We start from the raw sequence: 23,762 nt of genomic DNA on the forward strand, positions 1-23,762 counted from the left end.
AAATCACCCCAGCCTTTGTTACAGGTCAGACCTTCATGCCTGTGCTGTGGAGCTGGAGTATGAAGCTTTCCGGAGCAGTAAAATGGCCAACTCGTACAAGGCAACTGTGCTAAAAAAGGTAGGGCCATACCCCTGCTCTCATTCCCTAGAAGGTAGTGTGGCCTCAGCTCGATGGGAAGATAGGCTAGAGTTGATGTAGGAAAGATGGAGAAACTCTGCTTTGCCTTGGATGTCTTCCAAATCTTTCTTCTTGGTTTTGTTTCCAGGAGGGCCCAGAATCATGTTGGTTTCACATCTTTGTTGGCTTTACAGGCTCTGGAAACCTTACCCACCAGTGCAATCTTATCCAGATATCCTCTGGGTCTAGCAATAAAGTGGATGGGAGTTCCTCAGCCTATCGCTGACAATAGACATGCCTTGGTTTAGGTTACCTGGTTGCCATAAGTCTCTTTGAAGGTGTTCCTGTTCTTGTGATAAGTGTCTCTCCAGGGGAGGCATTTGTTTTGCCACTGCAGCTTTTAGTGTGTACAGAGGCAGCAATGCATAAAGACTTCTGGCCATTATAGAATATTTCTGTTCTGTTTTCAGGTAGCAGAAATCAACAAAGCCTCAAAACAAGGAGAGCTGTTCTCAGTCTTTGGGTCTGGAACTGGTGGCAACAGCAGCTTAGAAACAAAATCTGGGTGTCCAGCAGAAGAGGACTTCCTCCCTGCCTCCCAGGTGTATTCAGTGAGTACAGGGGGGATAGACAAGAAGGGAATGGTGTGCTTTGTCTGTCTGCTTTGTTATGATTTTATTTTAGGTCCTTTGTGTGGCCGTAGCTGTATATTTCTACTGGAATTTCTTTCACTGTCTGTCCTTTGGTTTTGGAGTGAGATCAGCTTGTCATGCTGGTTCCTATTAGTGAATATAATCTACGTCCAGACCATATGTCAGATAAGTTTTTCTTGTCTTTGCTCTAACCAAGGATGCTGTCTGTTTCCTTACTGTGGGCCTAAGACTTTAACCTAATCTATTTCCCTGGTGTCTCAGGCAATGGTTATGATGATGAGTCAGTTTTAGAGCCTTCCCCAGCTCACGGCTGTACACACTGGAGCATTGTGTACAGAAACTTGGCTCCTTTCAGGGTTCTGCACACAGGGCTTCCTTAATGCTCTCACATCCCAAATTTCTTCTTTTCTCTTTCTCCCGAGTTCAAACCCAAGCGTGTGGGAGCAGGATTTCCAAAGAAATCCAGCCTGTTCCAGACAGCTTCAGAACTGCTGAAGATCCAGGAGGAGAGCGATGCAAAGTCTGTCAAAAAAGAAGTCGATTGTCTAAATGGGCAAGACAACAGCAGCTGCAGTCTGGAACTGGACACCAGAAACCCTGTTCTCCAGAAGAAAGAAGCAGGAACCAAAGCAACGTGTGAGGGTGCTGGGGTAGAAGTACTCCTTCCAGAAATAAAGGGACAGAAACCCAGTCCAGACACAAAAGCTGCCCTTTGGGATAGCCCTACTAAGAAGTCCAAACCTAGCAAGAAGCAGCAAAAGCTTGCAGAAGCAGCTAAAAAAGAATCACAGGATATCTCAAAATTCTTCTCCCTCCCCAAAGGTGGATCCAAAGCCAAAAGTTGCAGCTCAGCAAAGGAAGATGGCCATTCTGCAAGCACACTACCTCAGGTTCCTTCTCAAAGCATGTGTCAAGAGAAACCAATACCTCAGGAAAACAAAGATGTCTCTGGAGAAGATGTGACTGTACAGTCCCAGACAGAGAATGAAGAGCTGGGAGAGACAGAAGTAACACTGCCCAAGAGAGAGGAGGATTTTAAGATGCAGCAGGCTGCTGAATCTGTGCTCCTTCAGGAAGAAATTGATGCAAAATCCAGGTAAAGTGTTCACCTCTCTGGTCCCTGTGTTGCCCTGTTAACGATCTGCCACCAGCCTTGTCCTGGAAACTGGGAATCTCTATTACATCTCTAGGCTGGTGAGACTTGTTTAACCATGGAGAGTCTTGTGACTGCTGACAACAGTGAATGTAGTGATATCTTCACTGTGGAAAGATTAAAATTGGCCTTCTCTCCACTCTTCCCACTAGTGTTGCTGAAAAAATCACAGAAACTGAGCTAACTGTAGCTGGGGAAGGTGACTGTGGGAAGCGACCAGGATCAGATGAGGTAAGACATTAACAGATGCTAATTTCCTCTTATTTCTTCTGCTCACCTTGTGCCAGGTTTCTCTCTGGGAGTGATGCTCCTGGTCTGAACTTCACCTGATAGCGTTATTTATCTGGGGAGGGCCCAGCTGCAGTTGCAGCAGAGAGGAGAACCATAGTTGCATTGCACTCCTGGTGTCCCCGTCACCCACTGGGCCAGTGCCAGGAACTCGGACCGCAGTGGAAAACTTCCCCTCCACTCTGCTTTGTTTCCTCTTCTCTGCAACACACGTGACTGTAACCTTTGCTGGTGACTTGCCTGGAATGAGTCTCTCCACCCCCTCTCGATCTGTAACTAACTATAATTAGCAAGTTGCTCACAAGCCAAGGGAATAAGCACAGGCCGGTGGCCGGCAGGACTGCTCAGCAGCAAACTGTGCTCAGAGCCACCTTTGCCATTCAGTCTCTGGTTCTGCATTTGGCAACTGAGACTGCCCAGTAGCCGTCTCTGCTGAACAGGGCAGTTTGCTCCTTCCTCTTTCAAACCGATCAGGAGTGTGGCACTACTGAAGTGGCTGATTCTTTCTGAGAGATGTATTCTCAGCAGACATCCTGGAAAATCTTTTCCTGTCAGTTTTTCCTGTATAGGGTAGGGCCTAGCAATTAGCTGTCCTAATAAGAGCATAAGGTAATTCTAGATGTGTTAGTCCTAAAGGGTTTTTCTCTTTTGTGAGGGAAACTGTTGTGTACACAGCAAAGTGGGTTACAGAGATTCCTGCATGTATTCACTGTAGGGAGAGCCTGTAGGACACTGCAAAGATTGATGTTCTCAGAAGGTAGCGGCTGCTTCAAAGTGTAACGCTGCCATGGGAGCTGATGGCTTTGGTTTTCTTCTCTCCCACCTCCAGGGTATGGAAAGTCCTGCAACAAAGCGACTACGGACAGTGGCAAAGTCTTCTATTCTGTCCCAGCCGGAAAGCAAAAGTGTTGGTCCAACAAAGAAGAAGGTGACTTTTGATCCAAACTTAGCACAGTGTGATAAAGAAGGAACCAGCAAGATCACACAGCCAGTGACCAAAGGCATGTCCCTCAAAGAGACAGCAGACATCGTTGTCAAGTATTTGACTCCATTCTACAAGGGTGGCAAATTTGCTTCCAAGGTAGGACACAGCTCATGCAAAGGACACTGCGCCTCCTAGTGATCTGGGGTCCAAGAAGGGACAGATGATCTGGATACCACATTCCATTTCCAAGTCACATCTTGCTGTGTGCTGTTTTAGTGACTCCAGGTGCAGCAACTCGCCTCTCCCAAGAAAGGGTTTTTGTGTGATTTAGCGTGGTATCACGTTGGTTCCACACTTATCCTTTCTTACTCCCCTAAGTTTTTAAGAACTCCCATCTGTGGTAGGCAACAGATCTGGTTCAGATTTGGTGTAGTTTACCTGATGTGTTCTGCAAGGCAGCACGTGTGTGCGTGTGCTCTCCAGCGCTGCAGGGTCAGGTGTATCTGCAGGTTTGCAACACCCCTGGAGTCTAAATCTATGACTGGTTTGTGCTAGAAACAGCCTGTGCTAAGGGCGACACGAATGTGGAAACAGTCTGGTGAGGTAACCAACATCTGCTTTCTGCTCTTTCTCTTGCCCGATTCTGCAGGATCTGTTCAAGGGCTTTGCCCGGCACCTGTCTCACTTACTGACTGAAGAGCAGAACCCTGACTGCAGGACTGGTGAGTTGGCAGCTGGAGTGAGCACCACAAATCTTGTCTTCTTTTGATGCTAAATGTCTTTAGAGGGGGTAGGTGCCTTAACTATCATCTCAAAGGTGGTGCTTTCTCTCTTGCAGTGAAGGAGGAAGCACAGAGACTCATCAAGGAGTTTTTCAAAACAAGAGTCAGGTGTGAGAGCGAGACAGACTGGCAGGAGCTGCAGCGCTTGGAGAGCTGATCCTCGTGTCGTGTTGGCTGTCTTCCTTTCTCCAGCAGTGGGACCAGGGGATCTTGAAGAACTCAGCCACGGAGGGTTTCATGAAACTGCAGAAGTGAGCTTTCTTCTCCCTCTGCATTTTTGCTCACTTCTTTCCTTTGTGATTTGCACTTCCAGGAATGAGTTTCTGAGAATTTATGGAGAGTTCCTCTAACAACCAAGGTACTGAAGCCCTCTGGTACCAAGAGGTGTGAAGTCTGCATCTGCTCTGTAGGTCAGGGCTGCCGCCTCGGATGTTGTGCAGTGTCGCCAACCTCTGCTCCCTGCAGCAGTCTGGGAAGGGCTCAGACTCTGGGACTCTGGTTTGGGGTGACATCTTGCTTCCTTGGTGGCTGTCCCCCTCGCTCCCCTGTCTCTTAGTTCTTATTTCAGTGTTACCAATAGAAGCCTTACGCTGCAAGTTCACGTGCTTTGCTCAGGGCTGCCTATGATGAACTTGATGGTTCAGTTCCTGGATGGAATGTTTTCCCTTGAAGGGCAGGAGGGGAGCATTTTGTTCTACCATGCAGGCAATGCGCACTTTCTGAAGGCGGAGAAACTCAGATTCTTTTTCTTTTAATCTTTTTTTTTACCTTTGTCTAGTTCTGACTGTCCTTTAATTTAAGCCGTGATGCTCTTTCAGTATTAACCTCTCCAATAGTGGCATGAAGGTTGCCAACAGTTTTCCAGCATTTGCTTGTAATCCCTAAAGCCATATTTGCTCCCTGTGCCTCACCCTCAGTCTGCAATAGAAAGGGCAATGCTGCTGTTACAGCTGGTGACGGTACTGCTGTGACCCTCAAACTGACACTGCAGTGCCCCTGCTGCTATGATTTTATAAGGACCTGAACCTTTGGGTATCAGCGGGGTTGAAATGACCCAATTCCCTGGCACAAGTCCTGTCTGTTGGGTTGTTGTTGGGTTCGGTATTGTTCCATGCCTGTAGAGGATGGTGGCCTCAGGCACTAGTGCTGCTAGAGGAACCTGCAGCCAGAGGCCATCACACAGGCTTTTGGGTCACTGTACTCAACACATGTATTTTTTAAAGATGTATTGAAGGGTACATGCAGAACTGAAAATAAAGCAATGTTACTGCCTGGGTGAACTTCTCAGAAACGCTTTGCTTGTCTGGTCAATCGAGGGCCTCCCGAAAGGGCAGGTTACGGCATGGAGTTGTGTGACAAAGTGCTTTATCACAATGTGGGACATTTCTAACCAGATGAGTTGTACCTCTACATAAGGCAGCAAAAGAGAAGGGGAATAAGGATAAGTTAATCTTCAGCAATCTTCTCTATTCCTTTCTTTCACGTTGTTGCAGTTCTTTACCCAGCCTTGCAGTAGCACGGCTGAAGGGGAAAGTGGACCATACTTCAGGTAAGACCTCACAGGCTGTAGCGAGCAGCACCTGAAGGGAAGATGCTGTAGCTACCGTTGGCATCAGCTCACCAGCAAGACGGTGGCTGTGCACCACAGCTTGTGTTGAGCAGCCTCGGGCCTGTCCCGTTCTCAGCCAACAGTGACAACCTTTTCCTCAATCTTTGCCAGTTACCTGCAGGTCAGTCATCCCACTGTAGGTGTAAACCACTATGTCATAGCTTCAAAATATCTCTGTGATTATTTTATTGCAATCTCCTAAAGTGCGGTTACTTTTCAGTTCAGTAGGACAGCTGTATCAATAAAAATAAATTAAGCAGTTTTGTACAACCCAGGACACTCTACTGTAATACAAGCTCCATTTGAATGCGCTTTCTCCAGTAGGCATGGAGCCACCATTGAGGATGACAGCTGCACGGGCATGACTGACTTCTTTATAGTAGAGGGAAACATATGCATATAATTATGTCAGTAAGCAATTAATTACAATAAACTTTCTTACCATTGCAGCTCAATCTGTGCCCCAGCATATATGTTAATTTTATATGAACACTGATCTGCTTTGCAATTAAGATGCTTTCTACAAGCTCCTGCTTCACAAATCCTGCCACAGGGCCTCTTGCATATCAGTACAAACAGCTGGCCTGTGGGAAACACCAGCAGCCAGTGCAGTCATTTCATAGCCTCAGCTTTGCGTTGTGATACACAAATCTCTAGCCAGCATCAGTCTTTGTTTGTGTTAATTAATTCAAAATAGAAGAGAACAGTCCCACACTGCGTAGCTTGGAGGCAATTTCTTGCATCTATTCAGCTGCTGTGTTGGAACAGGCACCGGTGTGGAAAAGGGGTTGTGGTTTGTTTAGCCAGTGCATGTGTTGCTTCAAGGAAGAGTGCTTGGGGACGGAACGGCAGGTCACAAGGGGTGAGATTAAGGTCCAGTCTATCAACAAACACTGTGGTGGCAGTCTTAGAAAGCAGCTGTCTGAGGTCATGGATGTCTTTTGGAAGGGTCCTTCTCAGAAGACAGGGCTGGGAGCATTGAACAAGCTCAAAGGGAAAACAGTGCTGGTTTGCTTGGGCTTTCTCTTCCTCTTAGGCTCTAGTGATGCAACTCTGTCTTATCCAGGATGACAACAATCATGTGGTACATTTCTTTAGCCTGTCAAAACACAAATCAGGATCAGTCATTCTCTGCCCCAGAAATGGCTGCTGCTTATAATTAAATATTCCCATAAGTCACTTTCCATAATTAAATATCAGGTAGGTGCTGGGACAAAGGTGCACTTTGGTGTCCCCATCCACCTCTGGGACAGAAGAGCAGCAGGACCATCTCCTAGCAGAGGCTCAGCTGGGCCATGGAGGGCAATTTCTGAATCACCAGGAAGAAGCGGTAGGTCCAGGCTGATCTCACCTGTGACAGTTCAAACCACATAGTCTTGGGGCTGGCAGCCGAGCCGTAGTTCAGTTCTATGCCGGGCAGCCCACCATCAGAGCTTGGTCGCAGGGTTCGCATCCTCTGCAGCTCATTCAGTGGAATGACACAGGAGATTGCCTGTGTAAGGAGAAAAAACCACAAAACACTCAGTTGCAGTACTTACAAATAAAACCATCTGGTTTCTCACCTGAGAAGGATTCACCTCAAGAGCTTACTGAAAGCTAAGGCAAGGACTGGGTCACAGGGCAGTGCATAGAGAACACAGGGCAGGCTCCTGGTGCCTGTGCGTCCCTAGAACTGCAAGATTAGGACAAACAGGACTGTGGTCTTCACTTAGTTTTACAGTGAACTATTCCTGTTAGCTTGATCACTGGACTAACAAAAGAGCACATGGCAGTATTAACTGTTCCACCATTCTTGTCACTTGCTTTGGGCTATGGCTGTTTAACATTAGAGTGGCTGTGATGCAGGTTAATACAGTCTCTTCCTGCACAAGTTCTAAAAGTCAAAGGCAACATCTGACAGACATCAGGGCTCTGGACTCAAGGGAGGAATTATCTGACATACCTGGGTGGTGCCATCCACCACGATCATATCGTCTTTATTCACGCCAAAGAAGCAGGGCACAGAGATCGTGTTGTCACTGATTCTCTCTACTAAGTAGGTGGTATAGCCAAAGAAAGGCAATTTCATCGCATGCTCTGTAAGAAAGCAGAAGGTGGCTTTCAGGCAGCAGCTTCCAACCTGCAATCTGCTGCACCAACCTGACCAAAAGCTGCAAGAGTTGCCAAGCTTTCCTACATTAAAAAGTAGGATTTGACAACTTCTCCCTCCTCCCGAGGTTGCTGATACTTAATTCTCAGCAGCCTGGATAAATGTCCCATTCTTTTCCAACTAGAAAACAAACGTGCAGCCAGAATATCACTTAAAACACAACTTGTACAGAGCTCTGAAAGTCTATTACAGACTTCTACAAAAGAAGTGGGACTTCTACCCTGGTCACCATGCTTGGGTCCTGGTGCCAATCTGCAGGTGGAGGTTGTCAGGGAATTCCATGTCATGGCTCATTCCAGGCTCCAAGGATCCTCGCCAACCTCATGAACTGCCCCAAAAGCACATTCAGAGCAACTTGCATCACTCTCAGAATAGACAGCTTAAGCAAATATGAATGTCTCCTCACCTATGAACTGGATTTTTGCATCCACTGGCTGGAGGCGCTGCCTGGTTCTCAGCAGCACGCTGACCTGGCTCTGCAGAGCCTGGGGACTGATGCAGGACTGCAGGGGCTTTGGTGTGTACTCCTTCAGCTCCTCCCTGTGCCAACAAGCAGACATTAACTCACTCCCTGCCCAGCTAAAATGGAAAGATCAACCACAGGGATTAAGAGGAAGGAGGGGTTGTGGCAACAATTTTCAAGTGGATGGCTGCAGGCAACAGAGGGGGAGAGGGGGAGAGCACAACAGGTTGGATCTGTATTGGATAATGTGGAAGGAAACATTAGAGACATCAAGACCGTCATTTTTCCATACAAAAGGAAGCTCTGCACCACTGACTGGTGCACTGAGAGAAACCCCTGGAGACAACAGGAGCTCTTCACGCATCGAAGTAGAGCCACAAGGTGTTTCTTGTACAGGCAGCTTCAGCTGAAAAACACCTTAATCTAACCCTGCCTTGTTCCCCCAAAGCACCCCATGGAGCAGAGCTCCCCATGCCCAGCAGGGTTGCACCATTACCCCCTGCTGCTGGTGGCGTGCAGGGATCAGATGGAGACGTTACCCCAACTCTAAGTGCATAAGGATACGGGAAGGAAGGAGTGTGAAAATACAGCTCAGGGCTGCAGGACAGAAGCTTTCCAGTACCCAGGGACATTTTAATTCCCATTAGGCCCCTCACTACAGATTTCAAGTGCCCAGCATTGAAAACTCTGGCACTTGTGAGAAAGAACAAAGGAGCATTTATCCCAGCTATAAGCTCATGCACTTTCTTCTTGATATTACAAACACACAGCAGTCAAAAGAATGTCCATGTCACCCTCATGACCCTGAGCTCAGGAGAGTCACAAAGGAAATGTGGATCCGAGAGTCAGCAGCAAGAGTGTGAATAGGAGGTGAACCTGCTTGATGGGCAGGAGTCAGTCACTAAGTAGTGATGTTAATTAGTAGTTTCTGTTCTCCAGAACAGTCCATTCCTTAATTATACAGAGTATAATTAACCTAACTAACCCCTGTGGTGCCAGCAGCCGTTAGAGATAGAGAACCACCCTGAGACAAACATACCTGGAGGGAGCAGAGTTCTGCTGCTCTGATTTGGCCCAGTGCTGGAGCAATGCCAAAGTGCACACCTGCATCTCCATTTCTTTACTATGGATCAATAGTATCTTCCCATTCAGGTAATCCCACAGAATCTGAGAGATAGCACAGCAAAGAGGCCTTTGTTAAACCTTCCAGAAGGAACGTGCAGGTCTGGGCATCGCCAGGCTGCAGAGACCCACATCCTGCACCTTGCTGATAGCACACCCAGCTCAGGCTGATAACATGAAAATAAAGGCTTTCTGGGCTCGGGAAGAGCATGCAGAACCACAAAATCTATGTCTGAACAGTACAGCGTACAGGCTAGGGCTACAGGAGCACTGCCTTCCTTGCATCCACAGCTTCAGTTATTAGTCATTCCCAGAAAGAGCATACAAAGATGATCAGCCACAGCCCTCCCGCATGTTCAGCCCCCTTGGGACATTCCTTTTGGCCTGGACATTAACTCTACCCCTGCTAGGGAGGTTACCTGGGCGTACACTGCCCCTGTGGCTTACCTGTCCATAATGGATATCAGTATAAAATTTGTTCTCAAAGTGCAGAGGTGTCCTCCAGATGAGCCTGCGTAAAGTCACAGTGACCAGCTTGTCCTCCAGCAGGTAATCATGAATATACTCCGCCGATCGTATTGGCCTCTCTGTTTTATCTACGTGTTTACGCAGAGAGAGGGTCGTCACTCCTGGTGCTGGGGCAGGAACCCTCCTGCAAGCCTCTGTTGCACCCTGCCCTTCCGACTCCCAGCATCAGCCATTCCAAAGGGGCACCGACCCACACAGACACACACACGTCTTCCAGGAACAAGCAACGCAGCCCCTGAGAAGGCACAATCCTGAATCCTGGTGCCAGAGGAAACGTGCTGAAGAGGAACCTCCCCAGAGCCAGCAAGGGTTAGGGAACTACTCAAGACAGTAGCCGTGGTAATCCCTGTTGGAGGAACCGCTTTAAGAAAGAATCTATATGCTACTCTCTACTTGCCAAGATAATTGCTCTCACTCCTGACGGCAAGAAGAACAAATTCCTGTATCTCTTCCTGTTCACCTGCTCCCATCTGTTCACAGATCTCCTGCAAGAGTTCCTTGGCCACCTGAAGCAAGGAAAGAAGCAAATAAATACTGTGGCCAGGCAAGCCCAGAGCAGCCTCAGGGCAGTTAGACACACTGGGCTTGTTAGCGGGCAGCAGTGTGGCTCTGGCCATTGCACAAAGCAGCAAGCTGGGGGAGGCATCCCAGCATTGCACAGGCCCTCCAGAGATCTGCTGCTCCAGGGATGGCCAGAGAGTGAGTGGGAAACTATCACAGCACTGTGGGATGCACAAGCCAAGCCCAAGGTTTTGACAGATAAGAGAGTTCTCTGGTGTGGCTCAGAGTCCAGATCAATGAAGAAATTCAATGTAGAAAACTCACAGTGAATGTCTTGATTCTGGAGAGGTATTCCACGTCTCCAGGCATCAGTATGACTAGCCGGCGGGCACCACGTCCCTTCTGCAAAGGACAGTCTTTAGGCAGCAAGACATGCAGGATTGCATCAGCTCCACAATCCTTCCTCCCCCCTCATCTCTGTGTTCCACTGCTTGCCCATAGCACCTGACTCTTCCTTGCCTACCCCATGGCATTGGCTTCCCAATCCCCTTACAGACACATGCCTGTTTCCTCTCTTGAACAATAAACACCCCCGCAACACTGCACGTGGCACCCCCCACAAGCCTCTGTCCTCCCTCTCCTCCCAGCGTCCCCATTTCTCTGCCCCTCAATACCAGCAGTGCCTCAATCTCCACAGGGAAAGGAAGGTGGCGACGGCCTCCGTACATGAAATTTTTCCGCAGGTTGCTCTGACAGATCTTGGCAATATCTGCAAGTAAAGAAAAAAGCTTCATGTGCTGAGCCAAAAGAGGACTGAGCATTGTCTCCTGTGGTCTTACATCATCCTGGCTGTGCTGAATTTATCCCAGAGCCACTGCTAGGAGAGGAAAAAGACTCTCTCCCAGAACACATCCAAATCAGGAGTGTCAGCCCCAAACAGCATCCAGGGCAGCAGGAGAACACAGGAATTACAGGAGAGAAGAACAAGAACCCTCTTCTCTGGCAGAATTCCAACCCAGATACCTCATAGCTGATGACTCTGGAAGACTACAGTCTGCCTTTCCCCCAGGGTCTAGCTGTCAAGCTGGACCTAAGCCACAGGGCTAAGCTAAGCCTCAGACAGACACCCAATTCCACCTTGCCTGGAGGAAGATGCAAACAGAGACACTAGAGATACAAAGCAGGCTCATGTCCCTCAGCACCCGACTCATTTGTCCTGCCTAACAGGATAAGGGAGATGTTCTCATTGGACCATGTCCCCACCTGGATCCTGTCTTCTTTCTTTGACCACTAGGCCTTAGTAACAAGGGGGCAGCCATTTATTTTACAGGACACAGAAACAGTCATACCATGGTGGGTGCTGGATGGGTCACTGCTGGCTAGCTGCAGAAACTTGGTGGCATAGGGCATTAGGATGTTGGAGGGGAGGAAGTATCCGGTTAGCAGGTTTAGGAGCAACCAGCCACACAGCACGCTCTCCCTGCAAGACAGAAAGGACTGTGGGCACCTTGGAACAAGACAATTTCTGCTCCAAGCAGCTCTGCCCTTCTGAACACTTTTGGGAGGTGGCAGAAAATGAGGTGTGGCCCTTGGTCAGAGGTTTCTTATGCTGAGGAAGGGGTTGATTCAGTTATTCCAACAGTAAACAAAGAATGGGAATAGTCAAGGCCACTCTTGATGTCACTGCAACCATATCGCAGGGCAGGGTGGGGTCAAGCCAGTTCTAAGTGTTGTGTCCCTAGGGCTGTGATGAGCAAATCAGGCCTCTGAGTAGCACCACTGCCAGGAGCTACCAGGAACGTTTACCAGTGCCCAGAGATATCAGCAGCCACAGATACAGGGACAAACATCCTGTGAAGTGAAAAAAACAAACCCAGCAACTGGCTAAATCACCCGAGTGCTCAGCAAAAGTCCCTGCAACTGAGCAGCTGGGGATAACACATCATCACAGGGCAGCCTCTCCCCTGGTCCAGCTGTCCATGCAGCCGGTTCCCCTCCATCTGTGCATGCACAGGAGCTGATAGTGCTGGTACTCACTGGTTAGGGTTGTGGGTGACCTGTTTGATCACCTGGCAATAGACTTCATCATGCAAACTCTCCTTCTCCTTGCAAAGCTGCATTCAGAGAGGAGAAGACAGTGTCAGAGAGAAGATGAGGCCAGAGAGGCCTCAGGTTGTCTTTGTGCCCTTCTCTCCCAGTTCCAGAGCTCTGCCAATGTGGCTTAAAGCTTGGACTTTGCAATGTCTGGTCTGTAGTGCTGTCTAGGCCCAAAAGAGAGGCAGGTTATACCCTCATCCAGACACTGATGTCCAGGAAAACCATTTACGTGCAAATGCTCCTGTTTTTCAACTAGCCTTTCTGTTTCAGCTCCCTCTCTCACATGGGAGGTTGCATTATGGCTCTCCCTACTCTCTCCCTTCCCGGCAAGATCTTGGCCCTTCATTCCCATCACAAACCTGAAGGATTTCATAGATGCATTCAACGTCATTCTGGTTCTTGAGCTTTGGTTGATCTCCCATGAACCGCATCAGAGCTGCAAAGCAAAGGCTGGCACTTAGATCTAAGCAGAAGCGATCCTGCCATGGGGCAGGCAGCAGACTAGAAAATGTCCTGAAAGCTTTTCTTCTCCAGGCTTGCACTGGACGTGTACACAGTGGGGCATCAGCGCAGGCAGTGTGTGCATCAAGCGCAAAGTGTCCAAGAACATAGTGCATTTTCCTGGATGCTTTCAGCATGGACAAAGGTGATTATTAACTAGAGAAATGTCTTAAAGGGGCCCTCCTCTCACAGCTTTCATTTCCTGCTCTGGGCTCTATGATGCCTACGTGTAGCCACCAAGCTCATCCTGCTCGCCCCCACTCCAGCCTATGCAGTGTTGTGTCCTAGGGAGATACTTACTCTTGAAGTTCTTTGTAGCAAGCTCATTCAGCTCACTGTCAGAGTACCGGAGCAAAGACTCCTGGATTGGGACCTGCAGGGCCAGAATACGAGGGTAAGATGAGGAGGCAGATCACGCAGAGCTGTGCTGCAGGCTTCACAAATGACACAAGCTCCCAGTATCTTGCAGGCAGCACTGAGGAGCAGAGGGCACCCACACTCCTCCAGAGACTGCAGCCAAGGATCTGCCCTCTGTGCTTTTGCCATGTAGGGACAAAGCTGGAGGCAGCGCTGGAGCTGAGGTTCTGGCTGTAGCCAAGGAGAGAGAGTGGACTCACCTTGGTGTGTTGGACCAGCTCAGCTACACTTTTCTTCTCAGCAGGTGTCCCCTTCAGTCCCGGCCTAGACAGAGGAGAGAGAATACACAACCTAAGAAATATCCCCAGAAATGGCTTGGTCCTGCATATGCCTTTTCAGGAAGGTTCACAGCCTACTCACAGGGAGCGAACCTCTCGGAAGTAGGCTGCGGCGAAGTCCATCATGGTGTAGTGATCACCGGCAGGGACTAACATGGTGCTGCTGGGTTCTGATGTCTGGCTGGGAGCAGAACTCTGCAGAGACAGGCCCCAAACCCACCCTGAAAAGTCAGCTGAGGAACTGCAGCGTGTATTCTCCTCACCTGCCAGACCTGGGAAGACCTCATCTATGTGTGGTGCTTCCAGCTCCCACTGTAATACTGTAATTTGAGTGTCTATCTGCAAAGATTAAGCAGTCATTTTCTTTCCTCCAGCCTTGGACACCAGACACTACTGGGCCTGCAGATGCACTGTGGCATTCCCACAGAACTTGTCCATGTCCCGTATCAGCTCCCCAAGGACAACTCACCTCTTTGCTGTTGTCCCTGCTCTCTGAGGAAGCTTTCACGCCCTTCCGCAGCCCTCCACGTCTGTGCATGCTGGCGCTGAGGTAATCAGGGGCTGCAGCCAGTTGTACCAGGCTGGTGGGGAAGATACCACAGCGGCCACCGGTGGAGCCGAACTGCCAGCCTGCAGAAATGGTGAAGAAAGAGTCAAGAACCAAGGCAGCTGCCAAGAGAAATGAGCAGTGAAGCATCCTACTGGCAAAGGAGAGAAGCAGACTCTGATCAGGCTTTCCTGCATTCTCTATAACTGACAGCTAGAACTAGGTGAGCCACCATCAGAGAATGGTAGAGCTGGGGGTGACTATGCCAGCCCAAAACAGTCCGATTTCCTCTCATTTGCTTGACAGCAGCTTGTAGAGCTCCTGGGCACCATGGGTCCAGCAGGGCCTTGAATTCAGTTCCCACCTCTCCTGCCAATCCCAACAAATTCCCCCACCTGGCTCCACGCCTTGCATGGGCAGTAACTCAATGAGGTCGCCCTTCTTGAAGCTGAGAAGGCTCTTGTCATCCGTGATGTAGCTGCGCAGAGCAACGACATAGTTGGAGTCCTGGGAAAAAAAAAAGTGATGGGGTGGTCTAATCTCATCCTCAGGATTTGAAGGACTCAGACTATATCATCCCATGGACCCTCTCATGTCCGTATGGGAAACCACCTTCATTCCCTGTTTCACTACAGCCACTCTCTCACCTGCCTCAGCTCCTGGGTGAAGAGTTCCACCATGGCCTTAATGCACGGAGCCTTTGGAGAGTGCAGAAAGAGCTGTTCTGTCTTCAGAGAGAACTCCAGGCCATTGCTGCCCTTCAGTTCCACCGACAGCACATCTGCAAAGCTGAGAACACAGCCAGCTTGCTCAGGCTCCTTCTGCCAGAACTGGGGATGCAGCTTGTGGGGATTGGAGCTCATTCCAAGGACTGAGAATGGAGACAGGCCTCAGCAGGCTCCAGAGGGTGACCATTCACCAGCACTGTGTTACAACAGTAGCAGCAGCGTAGGCTGCTCATGGCTTTCACCATACCACCCTAAGGACCTCCCTTCTGATGACAAGCATGGAGCTGACTCACACCTAGCGCTCACTTATTGCAAGCAAAGCATGAGGTAGGAAGGAAAGGAAAAAGCCAAACTCATTAGAAGGAAGGTCAGTGAGTCACAACTGGCCTAGGACAATACTAGAGAGCACAGCACAACCGAACGATTTTCAGCTCACCTGTTCAGTCTGTCTCCTACACTCTGAAACATCTTGCAAGTGACCAATCATCATCCTGCAGCAATCAGTGCCCTTTTGCTCACCTGTAGCTGTGAAGGATCTTCAGGTGCTCAGGATTATAGCCAGCTGCTTTCACCACCTTCAGCAGCCGCATGCCCCAGTGAGAAACACCCAGGATCTGGACATCACTTCCATTTTCACCCTGTAAGGGAAGCGCAGCAAAGAACATCAAAAGCTCCGTCCCACCTGGACCAGATGCAGCAGTGGAAGATGCCACCATATGTACCATGAATGAGGTCCTGGGCTGACAGAGGTGTCAAACCCATTAAGGTAAAGGAGAGTCAGAAGAATGAGTGAAGTATGGCCAGGCAGGGAGACAGAAAGAGATCCCAGGTGAACTAGAGCCACACAGCCAAAGCAAGTCCAGGGTCTGGTGAGAAGATTAAGACTCACATGAACTGGGAAAAGGCGGGAGAAATAGTTAGCCCAGTTATCCCGAGCAGCCAATACAATCCTCTTCTTTATCCCGTCCTCCTGAATGGACTGGACGTCATTGCCAACCTGGAACTCCACTAGAAAGGGTACAAAGCAGATACTTTATCAGTAAAACAAAGATGGCCAAGCCTTCCTTTGCCCAGGGACTCATTCCCACCAGTCCTCCCCAGCAGAGCAACAAAGAACATGCAGAGGCAAAACCAGACCACATTACTTGCACACACCAGCCTACTACTACTTTCTCTCCCGCTTCCCATGAAGCTCTTGTGAAAGACAGTTGGATTTTGAGACAACTCGGAATCCCATCCTTGGGCCTCAGTTTTCTCTTCCCACAGTAAACATATCAGAACTAAGTGTTTCTGGCTCAGAGAAATTTCAGGGCCATTTTCTGGCCATTTAGAATAAACAAACGTTCCTACACTGCACTACACAGCGCACACAAATGTGCTTTATTGATCCAGTAACAAACATTTCTCCTCTGCCCTAAGTCCTGCCTGAAAGGGCTTGGAGGCTGGTTTCTCGCTTCAAAACAAAAGCTGGGATGGGCACAGGAGAAAGGGATGATGGGGTTGTTAATTACTCAGCAGGTCTTTCATCTTGCGCTTCTCCTCCCTGGAGATCCGAAGACAGGAATCAGAGAAGGTGTCACGCAGGATCTGCAGAGCAAGGAAACAGAGACTTCCATTGAAAAGGCCACATCTGAGTGTGTTGAAATCTGTTAAACAGACTGAGTTTGAGAGGAGTGAGCAGACACTTGACCGGATGGACCTGGAGAAGAGACTAACACTGCTAGGGATGCAGAAGTGAAGGCAACTTAGATTATGGAGTCTTCTGTCCCCAAACAGAGAGACAACAGGCCTTGGGTCACACACCAGTACATACCTGTTGGCACAGCAAGTTCAGACAATAAGGGTGACTGAAATTTTCTTTGGGGTAAAACACCTGCAAGAGGAGGATAAAAACAATAGTAATGTTACAGATGTTTACAGAGGTTGCAGAAATAGGTCCCCAGGGATGTTTTGTAATCCACAGGTGGATCGGTTCCCTCCCCCCATAGCCAGCCCTCAGCTGATTAATTGTACCTCTTTACGTAGAAAGATTTTCCAGGCAGGGTTGTCATAGGAAAAGCTGACACTGGTAGCGAGCTTGTACAACTGGGTCTTGATACCATCATCATCTGCTACTGTTACAGTAGAGTCTGTGTGAGGAGAAAAAGCAGTGAAGATGGGTTTTGCTGACTACAGGCTCACCTGCCAAGGACCTACCAAGAGAAAGGGGTCAGTGCCGTGTTCCTGACTGAAGATAACTGCCAAGAACCCTCTTGAAGGTCAGTGATCAGCTAATGTGAACGCATGCACAAAACAGTCATCATAGATAATCGAGAAATGTAGTAGTTCAGGTAAGCTATTTCTACATTCCTATTCAAAAGCAAGTAGGGATTTTTCAAGTTAATGCAGTTATTTTCATTTACTTTCACAGGACTTCCTAAAGATCATTTTTTTAAGTGAGAGGAGGAGTGAAACAGGGACAGGCTTTCATACCAGGGAAGCTGCTGCAGGATGGAGTCCTGCAGTAATGTGCTTGACTGACTGTTCCTTGCATGTTATGTGATGCTGATGAGAGTTTTAAACAGCTTGAAATATATTGGTACATGTCTCCAAAATAGCAGCAAAGTATAAAATGAATTAAGGCTCCAGGCTCCCACCGCAATTCAGAGGCAAAACCTAGGACTGAAAAACACTTCCAGCCTCCTGCTGAGAAATATTAGCTATTCAGGTACACAGCATCCAGACACTCCTTGTATGGCCATTGTCCAAAGTCTCTCAGGCTCTCATTAGCTCTCTGAGAAACGTTCCCTCATTCCTCAGTCTGTCTCTAAAGACTCTCCAGAGGCTCTAGAAGATAAAACACGTGGCTTCCCATTCCTCACCAGTCTGAAGTCCATCCCTTGAACTGCAGTTTGCTCAAGTATTTATGCTTCAGATAGGCAATAAAATGTATTGTGAACTAGACCTTGATAAAGCTGTAGCCCAAAGGTCCTTTCTGGTTCTAGCTGCATTTTTCAGAGGAACCCAGCTCCTCCTTCATCATATGTGCCTGACATCCTGCGCTGCGCTGGGAAGAGCTGGGAAGTGCCACACTGAGTGCTGGGCCAGACTGGAACTGCGACAGCTTTGATTTCACACAGCCCATCCAGTCGTTGGCCAGCTGGCTGATGACAGAACATGAGCTGTAACTCTCCGAGGCCACAGGGCTGATTCTGACCCCATCCTCTCCCCGTCGCCCCTGCTACCAAATCCCACTTGGGTGAGGTCAACACTCACCCTTCGCTGTGGAGTCCTCAGAGCCTTGGTTCCCAGGAGGGGGAGGTGAAGGCAATGGTGGGGCAGGAGGGGGAGCAGGAGGGGCCTGGGCAGCTGGTGGGGAACTCTGCCCGCTGAAGACTGACAGGAGAGGCAGCTGCTTCTCCTTGATAGAGCTGGAAGCTGCGCCCGGCTTGGGCTTGAGAGGTGGAGGTGTTTTCTTCTCTTGTGGCATCGGGGATGGCTGCAAGACAGAATGGATGGGTCAAATGGTTTTGCTCTGTGTTACTGTGCTCTGTCCTGACACTGCTGTTACAAATCATCCCTAGAAGCAAGATCTGTGTGAACAGGGATATCAGGACCTTCAAATCAACACATGATCTACAAACAGATGAAGATTAAGCAAGCAAAGGTGCAGAGAACCAAGTACTTGAGATAGAATCCTACAGTTAGTAAGGAGGAAAAAAAGATACTAATGAGTCAAGACCTTGGTGCCAAATGTGGGGAACATGAGTTGCTTGCTTTCAGATCAGTCTTAAACATACCACAATAGAATTTGCTGCTCCAGAGCCTTTTCTCCAGGACCTCAAGTGACTTCACAGACTGGAGCCCAGTCTAACATGAGCAGCACCATGGTGTGAGTTCACCCAACATGAAATCACCTGGCTACTGCTGCACTACCAGGTAGCTCCCAAATGGTTGGACATACAGGCTCTCTTTGCTGAGTTCTTAGGTGACTGAAAAACAAAGAACTCACTGATTTGGGAGATGGGAGGTTCATCATTCCAAGTTTGGCCAGAGCCTCGTTTTTGGGATCATTCTTCTTTATAAATGGCTTGGGCACTCTCCTGCAAGGAAATGTGGAAGGTAGTTAACAGGGGCTGCAGAGGGGCTGTGGCCACAATGGAGCCATGTGGCAGTTCTGGGCTATAGTGCCACTCAACTCCTTCCTGCCCACCGGGGTGGATCGCACTCTCACCTGACGGGCTCGATAGGCTGGGGCTCGGGGGCTGGCCTGCTCTGGTACATTTTGATGATGTTGCGGATCTCCCGGCTGGGTGCAGGTCGCGACTCAGGGCCTGAAGGCTTCACTACAGGTGGCTCCTTCTTCGCTTTTGGCGTCTGCTTTTTTGGCTTTGGCTCAGGAGGTGGCAAAGGGGCAGCAGGAGCTGTTGGGGACGACAGCTTTAACCAACAGACCAGCAAAGACACAGGAGAAATTGCTTTATCTCATTTGAAGCTCCATCTCTTTCACGCCTAGGCTGACTGGCCATGGCCTTCCCCTGTGTTGCTTTGGGATCCCACTTCTCAAAGCTTAGGCCTTTCTCTCTCTTCTCCTCTCCTGTCAAGATGCAGATTCCCACAAGAGCCAGGCCCTTTCTTCTCTGGCTATAGCCTGGCCTGATGCTCCTGGGAAGCTCCTGTTTGTCAGCCTGCTTGGGGCTTCACTGCACAGCATCTTACCTGCTTCTGTTTTAGGGCTGGGCTTCTCTTCTTCCCTCTTCTCCTGCTCCTCTTCCTCTTTCTCCTCCTGCTTTGGCTCAGGATTTGCTGGAGGCGTCCAGATCTTGAAAGGAGGCCTGACTTTCTTTACTCGGATCTCTTGCTCTCCTGCATAGAAAGGGGAACTTGAGCTAGTTAAACCCACAGCCAAAACCTAGCACTAATGGTGTGGTTCCCATCTTATCATCAGTCAGCAGAAGCCTATGCTTTACGGAAGCAAAGGAGGGTGTGGCGGCCACAAACCCAAAGATTTGTAGAAAACTGGCAACACAACCCCTCACAATTTGAATTGTAGCCAGCTGAGTGGGCTCCCAAAACTCCTGCTCCACACAACAGCAGCAGCTCCTGCAGGTATTAGCGAGGTTCCAGACATGGAGACAAGAACACCTCATTGTGCCAGGGAGGCTGCAGAGAGTGGTAGATGCTCACCCATCTTTTGAAAATATTCTCTCTTCTGCTGGAAAGTTTCCCGAGGATAGTCATCATCTTCACTGTTGGAGTACTCGTACTCATCTTCTGTGTAGTCATAAAACTGCAAGCAATTCACAACGTGCTAGTTAGCGCTGGCCAGCAGATACCACAGTGCACTGAAGTTTAGAGGTGATCTTCCCTCGCCAAGTTCTGATCTAGAACTTGTCCCCATCTGGAATTGTCCCAAGACATCAGTCTCTGACCCAAGGAACCATCAACCAAGTCCAGAGAAAGTATGTTAGAGGCCAAAGACAGCTTGCTGGAAGAAAAAGAACTCAAGAGTGATGAATTTTCCTGTGGCAAAAATCAGATCAGCTGGGAATTAACTGGCCAACACTGCAGCCAAACCTTCACAGAGCTAATGCCACCAAGGTTTAATCCTGTGTCTTAAAGACTCAGAAAGAAGAGTTTGAAAGGCCTCAGTATCGTAGGTAAGCATAGCTCTCTGCTGTCTGCCAAACCACTGCCACACTGGAAGGGAAGCAGAGCAAACACAAATAATGAAATTCAAATCAAATTCACCACCACTGTTTGTTTCTCATACCGATTCTTCTGCCTTAGCCGGTGGTTCTGGAGCCTTTGGTGGTGGTGGTGCAGCATTCTGGGTGCTGGGAGGCTTCTTGGGTTTGGGAAAAGTGGCTGGGACTGGGGCTGAGGCTGGAGCTGGGGCTTGGGCTCGTGGTGGACTTGAGACTCGTGGCTTTGAGCTCGTGAGAGGTGGTTGCCACAGCTGTTGTTGCTGCTGCTGTTGCTGGGAAATGCTCATGGCTTGAAGGGTCATCTGCTGGGCCTGGAGGAAAGAATTGCAATGTCCATGAGCTCTAGGCTACACAAGAACACCAGATACCACTCAGGCTGTCCCATTCTTCCACTGGTAATCACCGAACACCGATACAGTCAATTGCAGATTTTCCAGTGTTACGGGACAAGGCATGTCCGTGAGTCTGCTCCCACCTGGCCAAGTATGCAGAGTTTCTAACAACACCCAAAAGACTCAGCTACCAGTGAGAGAGCTGGGACCTCCATGCACTCACAAGGCCTTGTACAGAATCCAGAACACTCCAGATCTGTAGCAAATCCCACCTTAAAACCACATGGGAATTACAGCTGAGGCTTCTTGGGGCCTGCTCTTGTCGCTTCTACTCATTCACCTATGGTGTTCCCATGTACACAAATGGTAAAAAAAGGGGGTTCCCTCTTCTGTAGTCTTAAATAATCCCAGCTTTACATAACTAATCTCCAGCACATAAGCACAGTGTGTTACAGAGCAGGCCTAAGGCAGGAGGGCAGCATGGCTGACCTCTTCACAGCACATACACCAGTGCGTTGTTTTTCCCCAGTTCCTGGGCCCCCCCCAGCCAATCCCTTCCACTCACCATGAGCATGGCTTGCTGGTTGATAAAGGCTTGCTGTTGTGCTGCCAACTGACTGGCATCTACAGCTGGAACCATAGGCTGCGGCGGAACCATAGGCTGCGGCATAACCATGGCTGTGGAAGACACACGTCTGCAGACACTTACAGGCAATGGTTCCCCATGGTGCCTGAGCATCAGCGCTGAGCGCTCACTGTGCACCTCGCCTGATGTTCAAATGCACAGGCTCCATTACAACACCCACCCTCCTATCCCCTGTATAGTTACTGAAACACTGTGTTATTACCTGGCATAGGTGCAACCCCGCCAGCTGCTGGCATCATAGGCATCCCCATCATGGAAGGCATGGGCTGGTAAATTGGCGCTTGAGTCATTCCAGAGAAGCCTAGAGGCAAAAGACCACATGCATGGTGCTTTTGGGGAATCCCAGATCAGACAGCCCTGATGAATCCCCACAGAACTCAACACATAGGCTGGTTCTCTCCACATGCACCAACCATTTATTTCTTCACACATAGCAGGACACTGCAAAACTCAGGTGAAAAATGGAAAGCAGACAGAAATGTGTGGCCTGCAAGAGTTTACAATAACAGGATCTAGACCCTGCTTCTGCAGCGTAGCTTAGGACGCCACCATCCTTCATGACTAAGCATATAAATAACTCCTGCCTATGTATGGTTACAAAAAAGGGCTCCTCTTGAGGTTTGGGGAAAGATCTCTGGGACTGCCACATCCATATTGGTCTCTTTGCAGCAGGTAGCAAGGGTGAATGAATGAGCCCTATCATGAGTGGCATTGTGTATCATGCGAAGGAACTGTGTGGAGAAAGGAATTTTTCTGCTCCCAGTAGTCAAGTGCCACATGAGGCCACAAAACAGAAATCCTGCCGAGGGCAAAGCCATCAGAGCAAGGGGCACGGAGATCAGTCTGAGCTGGGAGTGAGTCAGCACACAGCACACGTCTACTGAATCATGGAGTCATCGTCAGTGAGAATGGACCAGGGATGCCATGGAGAGACCTTCACATCCCACTCTGACACAAGTAGCCACATAAGTGACAAACTGGCCTCAGGCCAGCGATCTGCGACAGGGTTTGTCATGCCCCAGAGCCTCCACAATAGCCAAAAATACTTCCAGTCTCAGTAATGATCTGAACAGGACATTCCCCACCTTTCTGAAACAGCTGGGTGTGTTCCCACACACACGGATTTCTCAGTGCCATTAATATGATGGTGTTTGACTCCACCCCACTGAAAATTCCTGAGTCTTAGCTCCACAGAAATGAGGAAAAGTAAAGAAACCAAACACACAAACCAGAACCTCTGCAGGGTTCAGACTTACTAACCCAAGGAATAGCTAGAGATGATGGGAAAGTCTGTAAGGAAGCAATAAGAAAGATTAAAATCCTCTCCTGAGAAAGGCAGCAACTATTTTGTGAAAGCACAAGGTGAATAGAAGGCGAATACAGGACCCACAAGTATTGGCCCAGGGAAGAGGTGGCCTGGGTCAGAAGGAAGCTACCTGCTGCCTTGACCCTGAGACCAACTCAAGAGACAAATTAAAAGCAGAATAAAGGTGGTACCCTCACCTAGCACCGTCCCCAAAGCATGTCTCCCAGCACCTGGGAGTGAGGAGTGCAATTTCTGATGACGTACGCTAAAGACCAATGCTCTTCATTAATCAGTTGAGCCCATGCAATTATTAGTATTTAAGGGACTCCCTGACTTGTGCTCACTGAACCTTATGTAGCCCCACAGGTGTTGCCAGCTGTCCCCATCCCCTTACAGACCTGTGGAAGGAAACATTCCTCTCCGTGTGGGTCCAATCTTCCCACCTCCTTTCATGCGTCCAGTCAGATTCTCCCTGCTCTCCATATCCTGCATCAAGAAAAACCAGTGTTATCTGAGCTCAAAGAGATAGACTTCACAGGGGGAGAGCCATTCAAAGGCATATCTGAGCTGAGAAGAGGCAGAGTGAATAGGCAGAGACAGGTTGGAGGGATGCACAGGGACAGGAGAGCTGCAGAGAGAAAGAAGAAGGGAACATCAAAAGAAACCTACTGATGCTCTTGAGCTTTGATGCAGCACAGGGCTGAAAAGATCATCCACATAGTGATCCAAGCCTACAGGGGTCCTCAAGTCAGCTCTGAATCTTGTATCTAAGAGCAGAGAGAAGTCTGATGACAATGCAAGTCCCCATTAGACAGCCATGTTCTGGAGCGGAGCCCTTGCTCTACATCCAAGAAGAATCACCTGTTTCCCCTTCTGCTCCAATTCCCTGGCTGGGGCCCCTCTAGCCCTTCCCAGAGCCATCCACAGTCCCG

At 49.1% G+C, this 23,762-nt stretch overlaps 2 protein-coding genes across 4 annotated transcripts in view; one reads left to right on the forward strand and one right to left on the reverse strand.

Annotated features, from left to right (window-relative positions):
* RECQL5 (RecQ like helicase 5) overlaps positions 1 to 5,210 on the forward strand; it is a 36,060-nt gene extending 30,850 nt beyond the window's left edge. For 2 of the 3 annotated variants that reach the window (XM_071816800.1, XM_065852380.2), the window contains exons 14-20: positions 25 to 118; positions 589 to 729; positions 1,194 to 1,867; positions 2,077 to 2,155; positions 3,042 to 3,293; positions 3,787 to 3,859; positions 3,976 to 5,210. In XM_071816800.1, the coding sequence (XP_071672901.1) occupies positions 25 to 118; positions 589 to 729; positions 1,194 to 1,867; positions 2,077 to 2,155; positions 3,042 to 3,293; positions 3,787 to 3,859; positions 3,976 to 4,076 (1,414 nt within the window). In that variant the 3' untranslated portion in view covers positions 4,077 to 5,210. Of the gene's footprint in view, positions 1 to 24; positions 119 to 588; positions 730 to 802; positions 1,868 to 2,076; positions 2,156 to 3,041; positions 3,294 to 3,786; positions 3,860 to 3,975 lie in introns of those variants that run through there. The other variant, XM_065852381.2, reaches the window with a different exon arrangement.
* A 1,311-nt stretch (positions 5,211 to 6,521) lies between these two features.
* The window catches only part of MYO15B (myosin XVB), a 40,864-nt gene continuing 23,623 nt past the window's right edge, over positions 6,522 to 23,762 (reverse strand). The window contains exons 31-63 of the mRNA XM_071816707.1: positions 23,500 to 23,597; positions 23,229 to 23,316; positions 21,727 to 21,825; positions 21,444 to 21,556; positions 20,612 to 20,857; positions 20,026 to 20,128; positions 19,558 to 19,704; positions 19,073 to 19,262; positions 18,851 to 18,941; positions 18,115 to 18,337; positions 16,873 to 16,988; positions 16,673 to 16,732; positions 16,371 to 16,446; positions 15,749 to 15,867; positions 15,379 to 15,497; positions 14,779 to 14,920; positions 14,527 to 14,638; positions 14,054 to 14,214; positions 13,667 to 13,779; positions 13,507 to 13,570; positions 13,190 to 13,262; positions 12,748 to 12,824; positions 12,329 to 12,405; positions 11,641 to 11,771; positions 10,966 to 11,060; positions 10,616 to 10,693; positions 10,182 to 10,296; positions 9,710 to 9,858; positions 9,180 to 9,307; positions 8,084 to 8,217; positions 7,471 to 7,604; positions 6,880 to 7,020; positions 6,522 to 6,627 (exon numbers count right to left, since the gene is read on the reverse strand). Coding sequence (XP_071672808.1) covers positions 6,568 to 6,627; positions 6,880 to 7,020; positions 7,471 to 7,604; positions 8,084 to 8,217; positions 9,180 to 9,307; positions 9,710 to 9,858; positions 10,182 to 10,296; positions 10,616 to 10,693; positions 10,966 to 11,060; positions 11,641 to 11,771; positions 12,329 to 12,405; positions 12,748 to 12,824; positions 13,190 to 13,262; positions 13,507 to 13,570; positions 13,667 to 13,779; positions 14,054 to 14,214; positions 14,527 to 14,638; positions 14,779 to 14,920; positions 15,379 to 15,497; positions 15,749 to 15,867; positions 16,371 to 16,446; positions 16,673 to 16,732; positions 16,873 to 16,988; positions 18,115 to 18,337; positions 18,851 to 18,941; positions 19,073 to 19,262; positions 19,558 to 19,704; positions 20,026 to 20,128; positions 20,612 to 20,857; positions 21,444 to 21,556; positions 21,727 to 21,825; positions 23,229 to 23,316; positions 23,500 to 23,597 — 3,872 coding nt within the window. The 3' untranslated portion in view covers positions 6,522 to 6,567. The remainder of the gene's footprint in view (positions 6,628 to 6,879; positions 7,021 to 7,470; positions 7,605 to 8,083; positions 8,218 to 9,179; positions 9,308 to 9,709; positions 9,859 to 10,181; positions 10,297 to 10,615; positions 10,694 to 10,965; positions 11,061 to 11,640; positions 11,772 to 12,328; positions 12,406 to 12,747; positions 12,825 to 13,189; positions 13,263 to 13,506; positions 13,571 to 13,666; positions 13,780 to 14,053; positions 14,215 to 14,526; positions 14,639 to 14,778; positions 14,921 to 15,378; positions 15,498 to 15,748; positions 15,868 to 16,370; positions 16,447 to 16,672; positions 16,733 to 16,872; positions 16,989 to 18,114; positions 18,338 to 18,850; positions 18,942 to 19,072; positions 19,263 to 19,557; positions 19,705 to 20,025; positions 20,129 to 20,611; positions 20,858 to 21,443; positions 21,557 to 21,726; positions 21,826 to 23,228; positions 23,317 to 23,499; positions 23,598 to 23,762) is intronic.

Source organism: Patagioenas fasciata, chromosome 18 (assembly GCF_037038585.1).
Source record: "Patagioenas fasciata isolate bPatFas1 chromosome 18, bPatFas1.hap1, whole genome shotgun sequence".
Lineage (NCBI taxonomy): Eukaryota > Metazoa > Chordata > Aves > Columbiformes > Columbidae > Patagioenas > Patagioenas fasciata.